The sequence below is a fragment of the Suricata suricatta genome, chromosome 12 (assembly GCF_006229205.1).
Source record: "Suricata suricatta isolate VVHF042 chromosome 12, meerkat_22Aug2017_6uvM2_HiC, whole genome shotgun sequence".
Classification (NCBI taxonomy): domain Eukaryota; kingdom Metazoa; phylum Chordata; class Mammalia; order Carnivora; family Herpestidae; genus Suricata; species Suricata suricatta.
Window position 1 is genome coordinate 6,808,832 of NC_043711.1, and position 10,079 is coordinate 6,818,910.

At 42.7% G+C, this 10,079-nt stretch overlaps 1 protein-coding gene across 1 annotated transcript; it reads right to left on the minus strand.

The window, feature by feature from the left end:
• Positions 1 to 2,800: 2,800 nt before the first annotated feature.
• On the minus strand, positions 2,801 to 3,739 carry LOC115275456 (olfactory receptor 7D4-like). The gene has a single exon (XM_029919233.1). It carries the CDS (start codon positions 3,737 to 3,739, stop codon positions 2,801 to 2,803), a length of 939 nt encoding a protein of 312 aa, XP_029775093.1.
• Between the last annotated feature and the right edge of the window lie 6,340 nt (positions 3,740 to 10,079).

Here is a 10,079-nt window from a genome sequence, read left to right on the forward strand (position 1 = left end):
ATAGTTTGTTCTAGTTTGGAGAAGAATATTGGTGCAATTTTGATGGGGATGGCATTGAATGTGTAGATTGCTTTGGGTAGTAATGACATTTTCACAATGTTTATTCTTCCGATCCATGAACAGGGAATATTTTTCCATTTCTTGGTGTCTTCTTCGATCTCTTTCATAAGTTTTCTATAGTTTTCATCATATAGGTCTTGAGTTCAGTAAAGTCGCAGGGTACAAAATCAATGTACAGAAATCAGTTGCATTCCTATACACCAAAAATGAAGCAGCCGAAAGAGAAATTAAGAAACTGGTCCCATTCATGATTGCACGAAAATAGTTAAAAATTTTTAACGTTTATTCATCTTTTGAGAGACAGAGACTGAACATGAGGGGGAGGGGCAGAGAGTGAGGGAGACACAGAATCTCAAGCAGGCTCCAGGCTCTGAGGTGTTCAGCACAGAGCCTGATGTGGGGCGTGAACTCGTGAGCCATGAGATCATGACCTTTGACAAAGTCCAACGCTTAACTGACTGAGCCACCCAGGCACCCCTCATTAAATAAAAGTTTAAATATTTTCTCTGGAATTACTCCACATGACTCGAAAACTTTGTACCTTTCTTTTCAACAAGTTCTCTTATACACCAACGTTATTATGCTCACCACTCCGTATTACAATCATGTTTGCCTCTTTGGTCCCCTCCTCAGTTTGTAGGGGAAAATTACAAATTAGACAATAATTACAAATGCTAGAAATTTAATGAAATCAAGGAGAATTGAAGCTGCCCCAGTATTACTGAAAAAAATCTGATTTTTTTCAGCGATTTCAAAATCTAACTATACCCAATACTTGTTTTTTGTTCAGTTTGGTCTTGTCCCAAAACCAAAAATTCCAACTGTGATATTATTTTAATTCCCTTCACAATCTTTACCATCTGAGTTCATTAGGGTTCCTCAGAAGCAGACACTGAGCCAATGATTTATGTGCAGCACTTCACTGGAGGAAGTAAGGAATAAGGACATGGATTAGAGAGAAGAGAAGTGTACAGGTGTTATGCACAGAGACACAGAGACCAACCGAGACCACCAAGGCCAAATGATGAAGGGAGTCTTTATTACCGGCTGGGACCACACAGAGTTGACACAGAACTCTAAATGTGTGGCCCTGAGTCCAAGAACTTATGGCTTTTATGATGAGCAAGTAAGCAGGAGGTATAGAAGCAGAATGAGCGGTTACTGCCGGGGGCTATGAAGAGATAAGGAGAGGGCCCTTATCCTGGTATGCAGGAAAACATTTGTCATTCTGAAGGCAAGGTTTAGGGTCGTAGGGGGGATTTTGAAGAAATAGTTCTTACCTCAAGGACAGAGTATGCCAGTTGTGTCATAAATAACCATTAACAGGGACCATTAACCCTTGTCTTTTTGTTTGTTTTTCTTTTCTTGTACCTGGGGATAGTCATGTAGCCCCTCCCCCCCCCAACCCCCTCAAAGTAGGCATAGAAAGTAAACTCTGGATCAAGATGGAAGAACTGAGGCTAAATTTATGTTCAACACAGGGAACAAAATATATCCAATAAAGAAAGCATACACTAAATCAAGTCCCACAACAAGTGAGCCAAGTTTTCATCTTGTGGGGGAATACTGGGAATTGGCACAAAATAGAAATGTGAGAATTATTCCCAGCTAAGGAGTAAAGAAGATGGCATACTTCACACCTCTCCGTCAAGATCTGTCCATGCTGGGGCATACTTTCCTGTTACTTCTTCCCCCATGCAGCTGTCGCTGAACATTGGCAGTCAGGTTGGTATGCAATGGAGAAAGCAAAACGATCCTGGGGAATGAAGAAGAAATGCTGATGACTCCTACTACTCCAGTCTTCACTGCAGACTCATTTCTATACAAATTCTTTTTGAAAAGTGGAGTGAGTTCTGAATACAATTCACAAGTGTGTAACTACAACTCCTAATAACACCTACTATGAATGCTCTCCCCCCAAAATAGTCTTAGTCTATTGTAATCATTATTACATGTTTTAGGATGTTGGGGATATATCTTGAAACCACAATGATGGGAAATAAATTTCCTATAGAACACAGAGAACAAGAAGGAAGGAAGGAAAGGAGGAAGGAAGACAAATATGAGGTAATGTTTCAGTGATATCCTATGCAGTATGTTACCTACAAACTTGAACAAATGAGGTTTCAGATCAAGATCCCTACTCTTAAAGTTGAAAGCCTGCATCAGTGTTTTCAGGAACACTAAGATTAAGAAAAACTCAGGAGTGTGGGATCAGATTTAGGTTTCCATGTTGGGATCCATCCTAGTCTCAGTCTTTTTGAAAAAGGGAGAAAACATCTTAAGTCAATGTCAAATACACAAATTTACAGCTGTAGAGTGACAAGCACAGTCTTGATATGAGCACTTTGGTTATGACTGTTGTATGGTTTCCATTCTGTTTCCTCCAGGGAGAAACAAACGTACAACCAAACTAAGGTGAAGGATGTCAGCATTTGAGAAGACCGTTTGGGGAGGAAGCCATGCAGGCACTTGATATAAATGCTTCACGTCTAGTACTGAACAGATAGTGTTACGGGCTGCAAACAGGGAAGACCAATGAAAAAAGGAACTACTGAGGGGGTCGTTGAGGAGAAACTAGTATAAAAAAAAAACAAATGAAGGCAAATCCATGGGGACTTGGAGAATAGAAGACGTGAGGCATGTCTTTTAGGGGAAGAAGAAAGACGAGAGATTGACGTGCACAATATTTTCCTTTTGGAGCTCACAATGTCCACTTGGTTCTGAGGCCAGTGGCCCATCATGGACAAAGGGCTCCTCGACTGTGGAGTTTTCCCAGGGCCCCCTTCACGTCCTTGTTCCTGAGGCTGTAGATGAAGGGGTTCAGCATAGGGGTGACCACAGTGTACATCACTGAGGCAACTGAGCTTCTCTGGGAAGAATGGGCCCCAGCAGGACTGAGATAGAGCCCCAAGCTTGCCCCATAGTACAGGGAGACCACAGAGAGATGAGACCCACATGTTGAAGAGGCTTTATATTTTCCTGCTGCAGAGGACATTCTCATTAAAGAGGAGACAATCAGAGAGTATGAGAAGAAGATCCCAGTGAGAGGAAACACACCCAGTATGGCAGTCGACACATACAAGAAGATGTTATTGACGAGGGTGTCAGAGCAGGCCACCTGGAGAATCTGAACGACTTCACAGAAGAAATGTGGAATTTCCGTGCCTGTACAGAAGGTCAGCCGCCTCAGCAGTAGGACATGAATGAGGGAGACCCAGAAAATGATGAACCAACACACCAGAACCAGCAGGCCACAGAGTCGTGGGTTCATGATGACTGTGTAGTGCAGGGGGTGGCAGATGGCCACGAACCGGTCATAGGCCATCACGGTCAGGAGGAAACCATCCATTCCAGCGAAAATCATAAAAAAATACACCTGAGTGAGGCACCCAGTGTAGGAGATGTCTTTGCTCTGTGCCTGGATGTTCACCAGCATCTTTGGGACAGTGGTTGAAATGAAACAGATGTCAACAGAAGACAGGTTGAAGAGGAAGAAGTACATGGGGGTGTGGAGGTGGGAGTCAGAGAGGATGGCCAGGAGGATGAGCAGGTTCCCCAGGACGGTGACCAGGTACATGAATAGAAATAAGCCAAAGAGGAGGGGCTGCAGTTCTGGGTCATCCGAGAGGCCCTGGAGGAAGAATTCGGATACTCTGGTGTGATTTCTCACTTCCATGTGGGGTGGGCCTCTTGGAAAAGGAGGGAAAAGAAATATTCAGTGACCAGTCAGCTGGAACATCAGCCAGTCATCACCTTTACAATATCACCTTTAAAATTTTTTTAATGTTTATTTTAAAGGAGAGAGAGAGACAGAGCATGAGCAGGGGAAGGGCAGAGTAAAAGGGAGACACAGACTCCAAAGCAGGCTTCAGGCTCTGCACTGTCAGCATGGAGCCCAAAGCAGAGCTTGAACTCATGAACCGTGAGATTGTGACCTGAGCCAAAGTCAGACACTTAACCGACTGAGCCACCCAGGCACCCAGGTCCAATACCACCTTTAGGCAGACATCCTTCACCCTCCATTAGTTCTTCCAATGGCAATGATTCATTCACTGAGCCAGATGGTAGCTCATTTTCAATCTAAATGTTCTTAGGTATCCTTTGAAAAATTTAGCGGACATCTCCTATTCATTGATCTAATTCCATTTGAAGCCATGTACATAAACCGATTTCTTCTATGATATGACCATTCAAAATAATTGAAGACAGTGAATGTCTTTCTTTGATAATTTCCATTATTCAAATACTTATATATTAGTTATTCAATGTGGATTCTCAATTCAAATAGCCTTAATTCTATGCTTCATATCGATGTGACAGATAACTATTGTCTATTATTTTTCATTCTAAATATGTGGTTACTGGTATTAATTTCTTTGTGAGAATTCAAAGGGCTATTGTATGCAGTAAATAAATGATAGTTTTTTGTTCATAAAAGCTTTTTTTTAAAGCAATATATTCTTTTTATAACAATTACTTGACACAACTCTCCTAAAACAGAGTATAGAGCCATGGTTTAGAACATAGGATCTTGAGTCAAAATAGAAATTTGGTCTACCAACTTACTCTCTGTGTCACCTTGAGAAAATTAATCTCTCATAGCTGCAGATAGTACACCCCTACAATGGAAGGGGTAAGTATTCCCTACACTGTAAGCCTGGTGTGGGAATTAAATGAGATGTTGCATGTAATGTTGCTACTGTGATTCTTGTGACATTTTGTGGACACTTGATAAATGTGAGCTTCTGTCCTTACCGTCACTATAAATCTGTCTTCTATGGCTATTGCTTATCAGTATTAAACTGAGACAATCATTAAAGATGGAACTCCGATCATTATAAACACAGCAGGTGTGGTGGCTCTTTTGAATACCATCAAGCACTTCTAATGAATGAAGATCCTATGCCTGCCTCTTTCTGATACCGTCTGATATCTGATATCATCCAAGAAGAGGGAAGAACAGGCAGCCTGCATAAATAAAAAAAGGGTGAAAAACTTGTATGGGAGTGTGTGTTCATGTGTACTCACTGTAGAGCAGGGGTGTGTTGTATTAAAACTTAGCACTTTAATTGTGAAAAAATGATCAATAGATTTCATTAAAATATGCAAAAACTGGGACACCTACGTGGCTCAGTCAGTTATGCATCTGATTCTTGATTTTGGCTTAGGTCATGATCTCACAGTTGCGGGATCGAGCCCCTCTTAGGGTTCCATGCTGCCCTGGGCCTGGAGCGTGCCTGAGATTCTCTCTCTCCTTCTCTTCCCCTCTCCGCAGCTTGTGTGTGCTCTCCCTCTCTCTCAAAAAAAATTAAAAATTAAAAAATTTGTTAAGATACTTCCATGAAGGAAATCATCCTTTAAAACTTAAAGGACAGGGGCTCCTGGGTGTCTCAGTTGGTTAAGCGTCTGACTTTGGTTCAGGTCATGATCTTGCAGTTCTTGAGCTCAAGCCCCACGTCGGGCTCTGTGCTGACAGCTCAGAACCTGGAGCCTGTTTCAGATTCTGTGTCTTCCTTTCTCTCTCTCTGCCTCTCACCGGCTCATGTCATGTTCTCTCTCTCTCTCTCTCTCTCTCTCTCTCTCTCTCTCTCTCTCTCTCACACACACACACACACACACAAATAAATAAACATTAAAAAAATTTTTTTTAACTTAAAAGGCAAAGGAGTTCCTGGGTGGCTCAGTCAGTTATTTGAGTGTTCAACTTTGGCTCAGGTCATAATCACAGTTGGTGGGGTTTGAGCCCCACATTGGGCTTTATGCGGACAGCACAGAGCCTGCTTTGGATTCTCTGTCTCCCTCGCTCTCTCTGAGCCTCCCCTGCTCATTCTTTCTCTCTCAAAAATAAACATTAAAAAAACCTTAAAAGGCAAAAGGTTTTAAAGACAAATTTAACATGACAGTAGCTGTTTACATTATGCATGATAGAAAGGAGGTCCTTTGCTATTACTAATGCCTAGAGATTCTAGTTAATTAAAGATAGAAACAATTGTTGAGGACCAGTTTTTTCTGGAGAGGTGCATAGAAAAGTCTTTTCTGAACTAGGTCTACCTGAGCTGCAAGAGGAAGGACGGGTCATTGTTGATCAAGGGAAATAAGGAAAGGGCACTCATTTGGGTTGGAGAGAACAGAATTTGCACTTTTCTTGTGGGTGGGCAAGCTTGGTAATGGAGGGATTTGAGAGACCAGTGAGACGGAGACCTGACAGTGAGGTTCAGGACAGACAGAGCATGTGAGGAGCACAGGTAGAGCATCCTGTGCTATGCCTTAATGTGCCTCTCATGTTGGTGATGTTGTGTTTATTTGTGGGTCAGAGGTCATGACTATTTTTGCTCTCCATTGTCTTTCTAGAGATATACTTGGTGCCTACACTTACTAGGTGTTCAACACATGAAATGTTGGATGTATAATAATGCCTGAAACCAAAAGTGTTCACTATAACACTGAAAAGGAATCTTCAAGCTCATCATACGATTAAATGTAGACAAAAATATAATAGAATAGTCATACTCCTCCAGCCCTTACTGGGAAACAATGATCTTCCCCTCTCTGAGTGTTACCTATTTAAAAAGAGTAATATACCAGAGCTCCTGGGTGGCTCTGTCAGGTAAGCAGCCAACTTCAGCTCAGGTCATGATCTCGAGGTTCATGAGTTCGAGCCCCGCGTCGGGCCCAGTGCTGACAGCTCAGAGCCTGAAGCCTGCTTTGGATTCTGTGTCTCCCTCTCTCTCTTCCCCTCCCCTGCTCATACTCTGTGTCTCTCTCAAAAATAAATAAATAAACAAATATTTTAAAAAATAAAATAAAAAGAGTAATATATCTTAAACAAGTAACAAATATTTCAGGAATGATAAGTTCCTTAATGCTAGGATATTTGTTAAAACTATGCACCTCAAAAATAGAGAAAGGAAGAGGAATCATAACCATAATCACAATGGAAAAAGTACTTGAGAAAATGTAACAGCCATTACTGTGGTTAGCTGCTAGGAAAATGCCTCTTGCTACATGAAGAAATTACGGTCGATTTCTTAACCCAATAAAGAATAGTTGTTTAAAATTGCGGCCAATAGGGGATTCTACATTTAGACACTAAGCGATTTCTGTTAAATTTGTGAGCAGCCCAAGACAGTTTACTCCAACTTCAATCACTCACTATTCTCTTGACTATTTTATATAGATTAGTAAGAAAGATAGGAAGTAGATATCAGCCTGAATACCCAATGCCAAACATAATTACATTATTTGTAGCTATATTGTGGACACTGAAGGAAAACAACAACCACACAAACTAGTAAGTGCGATCAGTAGGTCAAATCTGCCAGCAAAAACAGGGAATATAATAGAAAAATCCAATCACTTGAGGGACAAAGAGGGCAAAGCACGCATAACGCATATCGAGTGAGTGGGTAATGACTAAATGATGGGACAGGAAATCAACCAGGAACCTAGAATTCATGGGAGAGAATAGAGGAGACCTACTGGAAAATAACTGCTATTGGAGAAGGACTGGTTTCTGAGAGAGTGAAGGAAACCTAGGAAGAGCTGGAAAAGGCTGATTTAATTAGCAAGTAAATCACCTTCAAACTACAGAGGCTTCAGATTTGTGGGGGGTTGTTCCAGTCCCATTATTCCAAAGGTAAACCCAGGACCCACTTTCTCATCCCTTTCCCTCTTACTCCTCCAGCCCTTACTGGGAAACAATGATCTTACCCTCCCTGAGTGTTACCACGGAAGCTTGCTTTCCTCTGCAGCCAGTCCCAGAAGAGCCCATTTGGGTTCTCCTCCAGGCTGCCATCAGAATATTATAGGAAAGGAGCAACAGGACATATTATAGTCTCAGGGGCCGAATTCTCAAAGGTCCTCATTGGTTAAATTGTTCTACTGACTTTCCTCTTTCCAAACAATTCAGGCCCCTTGGGATACAAAGATGAAAGAATGGAAATTTTTCAGACAGTCATGTCTGTGTAGGCAACAGTGGGCCAAGAAATGTCTTCTTTCTATGGTTTGTCTTAAAATAAGAAAATATCCCCTATGAAACATTTAATTCCTACAAGAATCCAAACCAGGAATCGACTTTATGAGATGCTCATTCCTGAAGAATCTTTGGGGATTTCATAGATTGTCGGGGCCGCCAAGTTTTCTGTCTGCCTCAGGCAAGGATTATCACTCTCCGGAGAGTGAACCAGCAAACAAGATTTGCATCTAGAGGCTGGAGACTGCCATTTCCTGGTCAAAATAACTTTGGCATCTGTCATGCTGGGACAGACGTGAAATGGCCAAGGTGCACAAAAGATCAAAACCGTATTTTAGATTATTCAGTGCTAACTCCCCCCTTCCCAGAATTGCTGAGGCAAATCTGGGCGTTTCTTTTGATATTCATTTGACTCTGTTTACCTGGTAACTACCTTGGTCAGCTGCTTTGTTTTCCCGCCTTGACACCTTTATAAGAGTTTTCTGAATAAAGCTCTCTTTTTCGCCTGAATGGAAACCGTGAGTGCTGTCTTTACTCTCTGCGTCTCCCTCTCCTGCCCCCCTTTTTCTCTCCCTCCCTCAGGAGAAGGACCCGTGACAATTCTCTGCCCTGCGGGTCGGGGCGGACGAAACAGGTACCGCCGAACGCCAGGGACGAGCCCGGACCCCGGCCTCCAGGTTACGATAATAGATCACTTAGTCCACAGCGTCACAGAGGCAAAGAGGTCCTTTCTGGGCAAAAGCAGAATGGCTAGTAGTTTTTTGTTCTCTTTAAAGGACTAACCAAATGAGGACTGAAAATATCCCTTGACATTGCTAGTGACACAGAGGCCTTTTCTTATATTAGATAGGGCTTCATTTTTTACCTCTAACGTGAAGGGTAGGGGTGTAAACAATCCAGGTAGAGTGTGTTGACAAGTGAGTATTGAGGAAGTAGAGATGCAGGTATAAATCACTTATGAAATTTGTCAGGGAAAGTGAGGATAGAGGTAAAATAATGCAGGAAAGAAATTGTGGAGTATGGCTAGTTTAAATTTCTTGTTTAATGAAAATTTGCAACAGGTTTAATTTCAAAGAGTATGATATTTTTTAATGATTTTTTTGAGAGGAGAGAGAGCATGGGGGAGGGGCAGAGAGAGGTAGACACAGAACCCAAAGCAGGCTCCAGTCTCTGAGCTGCCACACAGAGCCCCACACGGAGGCTTGAACCCACAAAACATGGGATCAACACCTGAGGTCAAGTTGGACACCCAACCGACTGAGCCACCCAGGTGCCCCCGAAGAGTATGATCACATTTAGGACAGGCATTTGCATACAGCAGACATTCAGGCTACGCAATTCACAGGATGCATGTGCACTATAAGTCAATGACAATTATAACGTGCAGCATCTCCAACATATGGGATACATGAGTTCAGAAATCCGACTTGTTAGTAGAAGCAGCCCTGTGTAATGTCATGCCCAGTGAGCCATATGGGCAGTATTTACTTCAGATGTCCTCAACTCAATCCTTAGCAGGGTAAGATGTCTTAAATCCTAAAAGGTAGCACTTCCAGTGACATGGCCAATGTCCTATTGAACTTGAAGCTATCCAGCCACCTGGCACTTGCAGTCCCTCATGTCAGAAAGAGGGGACACCATTTTGGCAGGGTTAACTGACCCTGCTCATCGGTGACATTGTGTGAGCCTGGCAATGGGCATGCGCCGGTACCCTACTGTGCTCTGTTGTTGGATTGGGAGGAGTCCAGCAGCCATGCCCCGAGCAAACACAGCGGTGGATGCAGACGGCTGTCACGTAGTCCTGCTTTCACAGCAAGAGACGTGAGTGGATGAGGGAGGCAGTTTCCTTTAGCTGAGGGCGATTCTCTAAGTGGGCTGAAGGCTGAGGGCTGTCAGAAGGCTGCACTCTGAACCTGGAGAAGAAGCCCTTCATTCTGTATGTAGAAGTGGGTGACACAGCACAGGGTTTTCTTCAGTCCACCCCATCAGCATTTGGATCGTGACCTGTAACAACATGTACAGCGTCCATGAAGGTTGATTTGCA

Bases quoted from the DNA above. Each gene is read 5' to 3' on its own strand.
- LOC115275456 (XM_029919233.1), bottom strand. From the start codon at position 3,739: ATGGAAGTGAGAAATCACACCAGAGTATCCGAATTCTTCCTCCAGGGC.